The sequence below is a fragment of the Catharus ustulatus genome, chromosome 3, assembly GCF_009819885.2.
Source record: "Catharus ustulatus isolate bCatUst1 chromosome 3, bCatUst1.pri.v2, whole genome shotgun sequence".
Lineage (NCBI taxonomy): Eukaryota > Metazoa > Chordata > Aves > Passeriformes > Turdidae > Catharus > Catharus ustulatus.
The window spans coordinates 67,962,252-67,976,461 of NC_046223.1; the positions used below are offsets into that span (position 1 = coordinate 67,962,252).

General features: G+C 42.1%; 1 protein-coding gene across 1 annotated transcript in view; it reads right to left on the reverse strand.

Moving 5' to 3' along the window:
* Window positions 1-14,210, reverse strand: part of SLC35F1 (solute carrier family 35 member F1) — a 229,076-nt gene that overhangs the window by 34,867 nt on the left and 179,999 nt on the right. The window contains exon 4 of the mRNA XM_033055053.1: window positions 993-1,152. Within this exon, the coding sequence (XP_032910944.1) occupies window positions 993-1,152 (160 nt within the window). The remainder of the gene's footprint in view (window positions 1-992; window positions 1,153-14,210) is intronic.

Here is a 14,210-nt window from a genome sequence, read left to right on the forward strand (position 1 = left end):
TTTAACTGGGGCAAGGCTACTTACTTCTGGAGGAGACCAGTAACTAAAACTCTCCTTTCAGGATTAAGGACAGAGATAAAAGGGGGCAGGGAGATGTGGTGAGCACTGTCAAAAACTCCATTGTTTTATTTAGTAGCATTCTGGCAAATGCAGTTTTTACAGCACTTGCATTTATATTCAGAAAGCTGAGTCAAGAATTTTAAATCCCAGTGTATTATGCTCTGCTCACAATTCAGTGCTCTTAATTAAGAATGAAAACTGTGCCTAATTGACAATCTTTGAAAAGAATTTCCAGCCTTCCCACATCATTTGGCTTGGCGCTAGAAAAATCAATGTGACAGGGGAAGTTGATCGATGAAATCTAACTTTGTCTAGTCTGCATTAACAGATACACACACATTATTCATATGATGCCACACATTAAAAAAGAACGTTTTACACATAAGGAGGGTCTTTTCAAAAATATTACAGCCAAGTCCCAAAGCTTTAGTATGAGGTTGTGTGTAAAACCCAACTGGTAATATATAGACACCCAACTGGTGTATTTTAGCACCTACCAAGTGACTCCACCTCTGTAGAAAAGCAAGCAAAGTTGAGGAGAAGTAAGAGAACACAGTGGATGTGAGAGGTGCTTACAACTCAGAAACATAGTCAATTTGGAAATGAAGATATTGAGGTTTGCAGTCTAACAGCTAAGCCAAAAGAGAACAAAACCACAAATATTTAGCTTGTTCCCCCAGCTCACACAGGGTGACGTGTGTTATAAGACACAGTTCCCAAGAAACTTGTTGGCACCACTGCTGACTTGTAAGTGTTGACCCCTTTTTGCCCTTCTCACAAAGAGGCAACTCTGGATTTTGCAGTGCTTTGGATCCATGAAAATACAGAATTTCTTGCCAGATTTCCTCCTTTTTTGGCCCCAGTCTGACACACACTGGTCAATGGCTTCTCTGAACAGAGCTTGGCCATACAACCCATTCATTGTTACTTACCTGCTCCTTGCTGTCTCCCAACGAGGACATCTGCTCCTGCCATGCAGCCCATGCCCAGAATGCAGACCACAATCCCAATGAAATGCACTGCCTTGTATCGTACCAGTAAGAAGAACCAGGAGAGGAGTATCACCACTGGGATGACAAAACAGTCTAGGAGCTGTCAAAAAACAGAACAAAAATCAAGAGCACATCAACCTGCCAATACTTTGCCCTAAAGTACTAGGACAGATTCTAGCAGAGGGAAGCAGGGTTATTTAGTTTGTGATGGCACTTTGTACCAAAAGAAATGTATTCAAGTGACACTGCATACATCAGACTCAGGGTAAGATTGTCCATGACAATTCCACGAATTCAGGAGAGCTCTTGCTCTATGGTAACACTCAAACACACTGCTCTTGGATTCAGATGCATATTTCAAAGCCATGGGAAGAAAACCTGGGCCAAAAGAGAGTCACAACACTCCATCTGGTCCTCACCTCTGGTGATTAATAGACAAGGACTGAAGGTAGTTCTCCTGCAGTCTAGACATATGCTTTGATTCAGTCATTTCAGGTCGAGATATTAAGGATGTTCATAACACATAAGTTGATGAGATTCATTAAATCTGTCTATATAAATCAGGGGTTTTCTGCATGCAGAATGCTTACAAAAATCTGGCCCATGCCGTGACTGTTATCTCTGTGGAAATAGAGTCCCATATGCCTTTGAAGGAAAAAAAGAAACAAAACCCCATCTTGCGTGCAGTTCAAGAAACTCAGTCTTCTTGCCAATATACCCTTGGAAAGAGCTTTCTCAAAGAAATGTTATGAAACACAATTTTTAATTGTTTAGGTTTTTTTCAGAGACATCAAGCTATAGGCCCAGAGAAGATGTGACAGAAATGCACCAAATGTTTGTGAGAGAACCTTCAGATTTTCAAATTAAAATGTATTTTAGAAACTACTAACTGCATATCACCAGTAAACAAAAATCTTGTATAAGAATCACTCAAAGGAACTTGACTTTAATCCCACTTCCTAAAAGGATATAGGTAATGAAGAGTTGCAATTCTGTGGACTAATGATGGGATTTAACAAATTGTGCAGGATACACTACTGTTCAATGCCAATTGATACAGTATGACATGCATCTTCTTCCTAATGAAAATGTCTGGCACAACCAAAGAAGAAGAACCGTGAACTGTGTCTATAGTTCTGAAAAAAATCACTCCAGATATTGTTACCTTTATTTTAGATTATGTTTGATTTTATTTCCCTTTGAACCCATCACATGTTACTTGCTTTCTCAGTGTGATTTAGCACTAAGGACACCATTATCAAATAAAGATCAAACCCCCTTTAACTTTTTTGTCCATCCATGTGTTATTTGAAGAAAGAAAGATTTTTTGATTATTCCAAGAATTTTACTGCTTAGAAAGCTATTTTTTGCATGTAAGATATATACAAAATAAACATTATATTTGTGAGATCAGCAAAAATTAAAAAAAAAATTTGGACTGAGAATTATTCCCCTGAAACTTCCTTTGAAAAATAGGAGTGTGCAGGGAAAACCTATCCATTTCAAAGATTTCCCAGACAGTGAGAGGCAAAAGGCTACAGAGGAAAACCAGTTTATCAGTGGGACCATGCTGTTCTTGGCAGGTTTAAACAGTCCCAAAGAGCTGCAGAACAGACGAGGGAAATTACAAATAGGAACAGTCGATGCTAAAAGCAGGTTCTGCATTTAAAGTGAGAGCTAGTCATCTAAAAGTCATGGTCAGGCCTCTTTACTGACAGAACACAAAAAGCTCACAGCTGTCCCTGAAGGTTGAATGCCTCTGGCACATTCCCTCCCAGTGCAGTATTGAGCAGGTGAATTTAACTTACTGTTTTCTGACCTCACCACAGATTTCCATCACTTAATGTGTGGCTACAAAGAAGATGGGGGTTCTTTCTTTAACAGAAATCACATGGAGAATCACAGAATCATAAAATTATAGCAGGATTTGGATTGGAAGGGACCTTGAAGACGACCCAGTTCCAAGCCCCCTGCCAGGGCAGAAACAGCTTCCACTAGACCTGGTTGTTCAAAGCTCCATCCAACTTGGCCTGGAACCCTTCCAGAGATGGAGCAACCACAGCTTCTCTGGGCAACTTGTTCCAGTGCCTTACTATCCTTTCAGAGAAGAATTTCTTCCTACTGTCTAATCTAAACCTGCACTCCTCCAGTTTAAAGCCCTTATCCCTTGTCCTGTCACCACATGCCCTTGTGAAAAGTCCCTCTCCAGCTCTCCTGTAGACCTCTTTAGGCACTGAAATGCCGCTACAAGGTCACCCCAGAGTTTTCTCCATTCTGAGAAATCCCAATTTTCTCAGCCTTTCTTCAGAGGAAAGGTGTTTTATCCCTCTAATCATCTTTGTGGCCACCTCTGGACAGGCTTCAACAATTCTATGGACTTCCTGTGACATGTGTCCAGAGTTGGATGCAATATTCCAGGTGGTGTCTCATCAGAGTGGATTAGAGGGAAGACAAGGAGCAAGGAACATAAGTTACACTGGGAAAGGTTTAATCTCAATAAAGAAAGAATTTATTTCAAAGTGAGAACAAACTCCACAGACACATGGTAGGGTCACCAGAGATTTTCAAGATGTGACTGGACATGGTACTAAATAATCTCATCTAGGCTCCCTTTCCCACAAAAGGCTGGACCAGCTTGGAGGGCTCTCCCAAGCTGTGCTGTTCTATGAGTCTAAACTGTTCTATGAGTTCAAAAATTGCTTGTACCAGCTGCATGTGCACTTCAACAGGCAAATTCCCATGAACAGTTCTCTAGAAGAAGATTTTAAAAATTCCTCTCATTCCATAAATATTTAAACATACCTATGCTTTCAAGTATGTGAATGGGTGTCTTTTAAGCAGTAACATGAAAGGACGTGTGAACAGAACCTTTCACAAATAAACAATATTGATAACAGCTAGAAAATGCCTCCTTGGGCTGCAGTCCAAAGTCTAATTCACAAACTGTTATTTGGAATCCTGTAGCATCAATAGATACAAACATGAAATGTAGGCAATGTTCACTGACATATAGTTCTTAAATTGTGCTTAGCTTATACCTTTAATTAAACAATGAGGTAGACAGAAATAAATTAGGTTACTACAATGCAAGTAATAAGATAACCTAGAGAATATTACTGAACTCTTTTTCAGGTATTGCTTTAAATTTCACTTCTCTAGGACTAAATTCACCCTACCTTTCTTTTTTCCTCAGATTACCTGGTCTAGTAGAAGAAAAAATGCACATGCATTTCACAGACAAAAGATGTGAGATTGAGGATTACCTCACCTGCAACATGGCTTTTTATTGATGGAGGGTTTTGCCTTTTTTTTCTTTCTTTGTTATTAATTATTTCAGCTATTAAGAAAAAAATATTATACCTAGTTGTAATTTTTCTGTCTATAAAGCTTTTACAGTAACAAAGACAGATTATGCTTACTGAATTTCATTTATAGTACATAAAGGTCAGTTGTTTATCAGTATTCCTCAAATAATTATCTCTGATATTATCCTTCATTTTAATTGTTTATTTAAAAGGTACTACCTATACCCTGTCATTAAGGTAAATTAATGACTCACCTGATTTTAATCAACATTCCTGTTAATCACAGAAGTTATTATATCTCACTGACCTAAAAGATAAATTTCCTACATATTTCCTATGTTGCCATAGGATAGTGCAGACCATGTTCTTTGACAGTGCTGTGTTTTTCTGTGGGTTTCTTCCGTCACAGCTTTGAATAGGGCTGCTTTAGAAGGCAGGATACAAAAATATGTAATCTATTGATATACTGTCCTGTAAGACATTATAGGAATGTTATGTTGTTGTAGAAATTGATTATTATTTGACTCTAAAAGATACCACACTGCATGCGAGTCTGTTGATGAAACACAATGCTGAAATCTATTTCCTCTGATTACTTGTTTGTTAAATTATTATACTTGTGAATCAAAGACAAATACTCTCTTGCTAACAGTAAAAATCCAGTCTCTGGTCTCACAAATTCAGCATGTCTCTGCATATCCATAGCAAGAATGTTCTGTTAAGTCATTGGAAGGGAGAGCTGGCAAGCTTTGGAAGAAAGGTCTGTAATACGGAATGTGAACTGCTGATCTGCAGTGATATCAAAAAGAAAAAAGCTGGTCAGCAAACTCCCTATGGGAACAGCTGAGCTGAATCTTCCTTTTTAAACATTCATTGGATATTTTTCCCCCCAGTTATAAGCCCTTTTTTTTTCACATTAGGGGTTTCTCATTAGTGCTGCCCTCCAGCAAATCATGCGGAGGATCAGCTGCACCCTCTATTACCCTGCTCTCCAGAGCAGGGGGATCAGTAAAATCAGTGCCCTATCTATCAAACATTGTATGGGCAAGCACACAGGATGGCTACAGAATTTCAGCACCTGACCTGGAAATTTTAATACAACAGCAAATGCTATATCCAGTAAGAGACACAGCTTCTGATATTTACTTACTTTGTTGGTTGGTTTTTTTTTTTTTTTCAAAGGAGGAATGGGTTTACAGCTCGTTCAAGGGCTTTTCCTCCTCCTTTCACACCACCTTCACAATATCACACACCCTTGATTCAACAAAAGCAGGAGAGATGTGAACCCTCACAGGGCTGGATGCCAGCTGCCAGGGGAGCTGTGTTGCAATTTTGCTGCCCTGCAACCAAAACCTGCAGGAAAGGTGTGGATGCTGGCTGCATCTCTGACAGGGTTACTGCAAGTAATTGAAATAAAAAAGGAGTGTTGATTTTACCTTTCATGTTTCTATTTGCCACTTCATCATAACTTTACCACTTTCTTGCATGGCTTTTATTTAATCACAAAATTAACGTGAAACCATTGACTCTTTATTCAGCCAAAATGTACAGTACTTCAGGTATGGAGGCTGGTGAAAGAACCAGTGATGTAATTTTAAAAATGTACAAACATGTATTTCCATGATGTGGAAAAAACAAAAGCCAGAAGACTGCTCCCAGTCTTCTCCACTTTGCCCACAAGATCTCCAACTTTTTTCTTGATGCTTCTAAAACTGTTCCTATCAATTTCTTAAATTCTTTAACCTGTTCTCAGTGTTCTCTTTTTCATGGGGACACAGAAACTCACTTATAACTTTGACCTTCCCCTCTATTTGACTTGTATGTATCAAAACCTGAGATGAGGACTTCACAGTTTCAGCTTTCTGTGTACACAGGAGTTTAGTGGCTTCTTGAAATTATGTTAAATGAAAGGTGGTGGTCACATCCAACCCACAGTTCCTCTGCTCTGAACTCTCTACACAGGGACATTCTTTACTACCAACATGAATAATTACATCTTGACTCCTGTAAAAAATATGTCTTCATCTCTTCTCTGTACATGAAATCCAGCTGTGCTTATACAGATATGCTCAGATACCAGGAAAGCTTACCAACAAACTGGCCATGGAAATGGTCTTTCCTTTAATTGACTTCTTCCTCTGATTCTACATACCATTGTCACAAAAAGATCATTGTAAGACAGTTCTGCCAGCAGTCACGTGTTTCTGCAGAATCACCCCCACCCCCATTTTCTGTTTAGCTTCTCTCAAAATAAGTTGACTGGATCAGCAGGTCATTTTCCCAAGGTTACTCATTAGAAACTTCTCCATGCCATGACCTGCTGCAACCTGTGGGGGGGATTAGATCCTGGCCTAAGAAAATTCATGGATCTCTCTTACAGGAAAATCTCTGCTTTTCCTTGTCACCTACCAGAATATGCAAAACGGGCACAGGAGGCCAAAACCTCTGCTCTTATAATGGGCACAGCTCCACTGAATTTAACAAGATTTTGCCTATTTATGTTAGTAAAAAGTTTGGCTCTGGGTGAATTTTGCCAGGAGAGGCAGGAGCTCTGGATACTGAGAGCTCTGTCGACTTCAAACCCATGCAGAGACCATGGATACTGTAGGGCCTGGTTGGCACAGCATAGATATGTAACAAGTTAAAAGACAACAGTAACTCAAAGTCTGATAATAAATCAGATACAAGAAAGCCTCTCACAGCATAAATGTACAGTATTCAACACTTCTGCAAAATGCTGATCTGCAAACTTTATTAACACTGCACTATTTCCTCACTGCCCTGAAGCAGAACAGGAAAGTATGGTCAATCTTACGTTCCTAGGGCAGGAGGAGGAAGCAAAGGAGTGGAATTTATCTCTGCTTTTGGGGTAATTCACATTAGCAGTCACCAGAAAAAGTGGATCAACAACTTCAACATTTGCACATCCCCTGCTCCCCACCTCACAGATTTGCTTCAAAACCATCTCAAACCTTCTGCCTCAATGTACTTTGGGTCCACAGGGACCAAGAACAAAGAGAAGTCTATTGCCATCCAGATCTCCTATAATAAGCACTTACTGCTGACTCCTTTCCTTTTCTGGTGGCAGTTGTTGAGATATGAGAACTGCCAGATGTAATTGGAAGTGTGATGTACTGCTGAGCCTCACAGTCCTCTAAGAGTAGTTGAGAACATCAGCATCATAGCTTTATAGCCTGTCTCCTGGTGTCTATAAATCCCAGCTTTTATTGCCTTTGTTTTCATCATGCCAATCAAAGGCTTGATTGCCCAAGGAATAAATTACCAGATAAATTGCTATTTGGAAACATCTCTCTCTCCTTGACAGTGCCTCTCTTCTTGTGACATTGTATATATATTCTGCAGTACGATTATGCAAGGTGTTGCAGAAATATTCCAGATTTCTGTGTGATGTCATAACATAGAAAAAGAAGAACCTCTAGAGAGTGCAATATGAGTGTAAAATGAAAATTATAGAACAATGTATTGGAGCAAGGAGAGCTAACTAATTAGTGGAGGAGGGCGAGGGCAGTCTGCCTCGTAATACAGCTTGATATGATGAGAAAGCATGTACTGGCAGAAAAGGTTACAATTGTTAATATATAACAGGCTTAGTGGAAGGCACTATGGATTTGGAAGGATGTATGTCTGTGGTACACTGTAAATGCAGTACAGGCAAGTTGAAGTTAAAACATGGTTTCAAGGAAATTTAATATCTAGATCTAAATAACTGCAATAACTTCTGAATCTTTTAATTCCCTTGGGGGGAAGCAGTTTTATCTGCTGTGTAAAACTGTCTCTAACAGTATTTAAAACATCCTTCTTGAATAGTTATTAAACCTTCCACCAGCTTACACCAGGGCTGTCCTAAAACCCATTAGGATAAATATGACACACATTACCTCAGGCAGTCCTGAAAGTTAAGTACACAGCTTTTAACACAAGTCCATAGGACCAGGTGCTAGTGTACAAGGGAGTGCTTAGTGTACGTTCTGTACCTGGTACAGCTGACATGCAAGAAGGCTGAAAAATATCAGAGTAATACAACAAACAGAAACTAAAGATCATTTCACAAGTTTGGGCCATCTGGGGAATCAATACACATATGTCTGATAACATTAAGTGTGACTGGTCTCTAGTTCTTGTTGAAATAGGTGGGTTTGTATATCAAATTGATCCACTTACAAACTCTTGTGCCTTTTAACTTATGTATACTCAGTTTTTTAAGAGTACCCTCTAAGGAAGAGTTTTCATGTATTAGTCTGAGCATTTTCATGACCATAGGAAGCTTGAGTTACCCTCCCCTCAGATGAGATGGAGTTAAGTGAAGCCCTTTCTGTGGGCCATTACTTTAAAAGCTATGACTTCATGAAAAAGGTCGCTCCACACTTGCAATTTGGAAAGCACTCCAGGCTTTCTGCAAGCACTTGAGGCATACTAAGATCATATCTAACAAATTGAGTTCCTTGGGGTACTTTGATGTAGCAATACTTAGCTTTCAAGTTTTTTAATAGAGGTAGGTGTTTAGGTATCTATCTGCATCAATACAGGATCACTCTGGGCATGCAAAGAACCAGAGCTTAAAGTTACCAAAAAAGCAACCTGATAGGCTCAAACATATTTTTATGCCCCAAGATTGTGCTCTGAGCAGCAAGGGAAAGAATAATAGACGTCCACAACATTTTAGATTTGTAGACAAGTAGGTGTGAGTTTCTTGCACTGTTCCATTGGACCAAGTTGACTTTGGATTGCACTGCTAGTGCCTGAAAAGGGCAACTTGAATTTTATTCTTAGCAAATGACCTACACCTTGATGACTGAAATATAAATGGTGCATTGATTTTCCATCTAAATTGTATGTTAACTAATTTGTAAGGGAGGTATTTTAGTTGTTTGTTAGGGTTTTTTTAAGAGGAAAATTATGCGTTTCTAGGCTTCACAGTACTTTGCTTTCATCTTATGATGAAACTGACTGGCACATTCTCAGATAGTAATTATAGAGTACATGAGGGTTTGAAATAATCAGAAGCCTGTCCAAAAGTAAAGGTTAGGTACCACATTCATTTCTGATTTGTGCCTACGTGTTCTCATTCACTATGATTCTGAAGGCATTTGGAGAAAAAGATGTAGGAAGGTTTATTAGAAAATCCTGTTTTCCCAGATCAAAGCCAAAGGAGAATCTTAAAATATAAGAAAATTTGGGTGCGAAACACTGAGAAAAAGTAGGGCACCATTTTCAGTCTTTTCATGGAACCATGATGAAATAATACCAAATACTTAAAAACCAAAAAGATGGAGCATAAACTAGAAACCCTGAAAGTCTCAAGAGTTTAAAGCTACTTGGAAAACAAAGCTGTTGAATGCTATGAGTTTTTGGTGAAGCTGAAATCGAAGCATTTACAATAAAGATGCATTTTTACTGTTAAGTTTTGGCTTTCTCCTGGGACCAGTGTGATGTTTTTTGCCTAAAAGCACCACAAGTACTGTACACTTGCTTGTTAGTTTTGCATGAGGGAGCAGAGATGTCATGTGAAAAAAGGATATGCTCTAAAACTGATTTCCTACCAAAATGGTTTGTGTACCACCACTATAAAAATACTGCAAAACTTCTCATTTACTCAAGTGACAGTTTCAAAACCTCTTACATTTCATCCATGAGAAAAGCCTTGATGTACATCCTGTTGAGTATAAAATCCCTCAGAATTGACTCAAAGGGCTCAATTCTCAGCCCAATATACAGCAATTTCACAACCATAAGGCGCACCGGACTATAAGGTGCACCTCTGGGAGTTGGCAAATTTTGCAACTTTGTACATTATACAAGGCGCACCTGACTATAAGGCGTACTTCTTTTGTGCAGTGAGGAGCCGCGCCGTGAGCAACAAAATAACGAATTCGTAACAGAATCGTGCAATCGTGGAGTTTACTGGCAGGTGCTCAATTTGCAAACATTTTTCACAGATCAGCGTAGGCTTTCAAAGGCAGCCGCAGGTGCCCTCCCCATGCAGTGGGCCCTGGCAATCCCGCCCGCCCCCGGTGCTGGCTGGCGCAGCTTGGCGCAGCTGTGGGGCCGCCTCCCCCTTGCGGCTCCGTTCTACCGCAGTGCTGTTCCCCCTCGTGGCTCCGTGGAGGCTGCCATGCCGTTCCCTCGCTTGGCTCGGCGCTCCCGCCGTCCCACCTGTCCCTCGCTCGGCTTGGTGCTCCTGCTGTGCCGTTCCCCATCGTGGCTCCATTGTGCTGCCATGCTGTTGCCCCTCACGGCTCCACCCTGCCACCTGTCCCTCACTTGGTTTGGCGCTCCCGCCGTCCCGCCTGTCCCCCGCGGCTCAGCGCTGCCACCCTGCCATTCCCCCTTGCGGCTCTGTGGTACCACTGGGCTGTTCCCCCTCATGGCTCCACGGTGCTGTGGTGCCACCTCCCCCTCGTGGCACGGGACTCCCGCAGCGCCGGGGCTGAGGTAGCTCGGGGTGGGGGCTCACAGCGGCTCACAGCAGCTCAGAGCGCCCGGGGCTCACGGTGGCTCACAGTGGCTTGGAGAGCCTGTGGCTTGCGGCGGCTCATGGCGTCCTTGGCTCATGGTGGCTCAGAGCGCCTTCGGCTCGCGGTAGCTTGGAGCGCCCGTGGCTCGTGGCTTCCGTGGCAGCCCACTCCCTCCCTCCCTGCGCTGCCCCGGCGCTCCGGGTGCCCCATGTCGCGCCGGGAGCCCTGCGCTCCCACCCCCCCCGCATTCCCGGGCTTTTCCCCCGCGCCGGTGCAGCCCCGATGCCAGCAGGCTCGCACAGCGCTGCCGCTGCCCCGATGCCACTGGCTTTCTTCCCCCGCCCAGGCTGCGCTGCCGGGTTTTTTCCCCCACACCCAGACTGCTCCATCACCACCAGCTTTCCCCCCGCACTGGCACTGCCCCAATGCCACCACTGAGCGGGCTCTGCTCAGCTCGGGACTGTTGCAGGCTCGTACTTCTGGGTTGGCAAATGTCGCAACTTTGTCCATTATATAAGGCACACCGGACTATAAGGTGCAATTCTGGGTTCGGGGGAAAGTTTTAGTCAAAAGGGTGGGCCTTGTAGTCGTGAAAATACTGTATATGCTCCCACAGCCTTCAGTCTAAGCCATGCTGATTTGTGGCAGGTAGCAATAGCTTCTTGGGTCTCAGTTCTGAAAGGATTTGAACATTTTTTGCTATGTGCCAGCAAGCATTTATGGCCTCACAGGTAGAGTTCCTGCAGGATGAGACATTTCAGGAGAGAGAGTTTTTTTCTCTTGTTTGCTTCTTCAAAAATCAGATTCTAGGAAAAGCTTTCTTTTTTTCATCTTCTATTTTTTCACTTTTTCAGTCTTCATTTCATACCATGACACACTTAGACCAATGATGAAGTAATTCCCTGAGCTGCTTCTGTTCCTTCTTTAAATGAGAGTGTTTGGCTACATTTCAGAAAATGTAGCCATTTCATTTGATTCAGCTCTTAATGCATTACCTCATACTTGTCCCATTCTCATAATCTCTTTGGGTTTGTCACTTAGAAGCTCATTCACATTAGGGCATGAAATGAATTTACAATGCAGCAGGTATTCGCAGTCACTCCACATGCATCCCAGCAAACAAGAGCTACTATGAGAAAAGGTGACCCTTTATTCACACCAAGGCTGGAAAAAAGCTTAACAGAATTTGAGTCCCTACCTGTTCCTTCTTTCAAGCTACATGGGAAAGAAACCTGAACTCTGCTGTAATTTTGATGCGGAAGAGGTCTAAAAATGGATATCACATTGTCTGTGCCCTCTGACAGTTCTCTGACACTCCTCTCTCTCTCTGTTTAAAAGAACATGGAGGATTTCAGCTAACAGATTCCCTGTTGAGGCACAGGCAATGCCCTTGTACTCCTCTGCCTGCTTCCCTATCACACTGTAACTTTTGATCTCTTGACACAATACACTAAAGGCCACGCTCATTGCATTGCTGGCTCAAGGATCTGCATCGTCTGGAAGAGGGGGTTCACAGGTGGTCAGGCCAGATGAACCTTTGATACGTGCTTGTTGGTGGCTTTGGGAGATGGGATTTAATTACCCAAATCATTCTGCTCAGTCCACTATTTATACTTGCTGTGAGTTAATCACACAAAAGAAGCAATTCAGTTTGCTTTTCTCTTTGAGGCTTTTAGTGGCTGTAAAATCAGAGAGTATGAGGTTTATGTGGATTTAAGCTATATTCTATAATAAGCAATCAGATTTGGAAAAGTGTTAAAAACAATATTACATTGTCTGGGCATGATTCAAAGAATCCTCAAATCCGGATTCAGATGCCAGAGGCACTTGTGAATATTTAGCATAAACCTCACATTCAAATTCCTTGAATTCATAGTTTACTTATTTTTGCTTCTTATTCAGCTAAAAAAGCTCAGGATTTTCCAACACTGTTTTCAGCTATGGAAGAAATGTACTCTTAATTAGCTTTGATCCTGCAAAACATTAACTGGTGCCCCTTTATTTTATTAGCTCTAATGCAAACTTCAGGCAAGTAAGGTGTAAAATACATTGAACACTATCCAGTGTTGCTCAGTTATTTTAAAATCATGTAAAGAGGAACTAGGCTTGTTTCAGAACAAGTAGCAATGAAGCATTTGATGATTTCCCAAGACAGACAATTTCCAGTATCTTAAAAATGTTTCCATTATTCACTTTTCCACGTAAATTGGAAGATGCCTAAATTTTTTATGTTTTTATATATAAGATATCCAGATTGTATCTTTGAAGAAATCATTACCCTAGCTTTTGTCCTCTGCACATATAATCCTTTAGCAGGGACTATACTTTTTGATAGCTGCAGTTAGGCTGTTATATAATACCTCTAGCAGCTTGCGTTGAAGTTCACAAAAACTGCATTCATTTTACTTAATGATAACTTTTGCACTCTGATCTAATCATGGGATCCTAAACATCTTCTATTTGGTTTGCTTTGGCAATGCTGTGACAGCAGCGGGGGGCTACACTTTTTTTTTTCTGAAAAGCAGCTAGAACTTGACAGAGCCAATGCCAGTTGTCTCCAAGACGGACCCGCCGCTGGCCAAGGCTGAGCCCATCAATTACAGTGGCTGCACCTCTAGGATAACACAGCTAGGCAGAGAGAAAAAGAAAGCAGCCCTGAGCAACAGAGATTGTAGCCAGAGAGAGGAGTGAAAACATGTGAGAGCAGCAGCTCTGCAGACACCAAGAGCAGTGCAGAAGGAAGGGAGGAGGTGCTCCAGGTGCCAGAGCAGAGATTCCCTTGCAGCTCGTGGTGCAGACTGTGATGAGACAGAATGTCCCTCTGCAGCCCATGGAGGTTCATGGTGGAGCAGAGATTCACCTGCCGGCTGTGCAGAACCCCATGCTAGAGCAGATCACTGCCCAAAGGACACTGTGATCCCATGGAAACCCTGTGCTGGAGCAGGCTCCTGGCAGGGCCTGTGGACACATGGAGAAAGAATCCCATGCTGGAGCAAGTTTGCTGGAAGGACCTGTGACCCTAGAGGGCACCCTGCTCCAGAAAGGTTGCACCCTGCAAAAGGGACCCGTGCTGAGGCAGTTTGTGAAGAACCACAGCCTGCAGAAAGGACTTACTTTGGGGAAATTCGTGGGGAAGTGATTCCTGTGGGAGGCATCCCACACTGGAGCAGGGGAACAATGTGAGTGATTTGAATGGTAATAAATTAAACTAATTTGCCCAAGTTGAGCCTGTTTTACTTGTCATGGTAACTGGTGAATAATCTGTCCCCGTCCTTATCTTGACCCACAAACCTTCCCTTATATTCCCTCTTCCCTGGTCCAGCTGTGGAGGAGAGTAATAGAGTGGTGTTGGTGGTCACCTGGTGTCCAGACAGGGT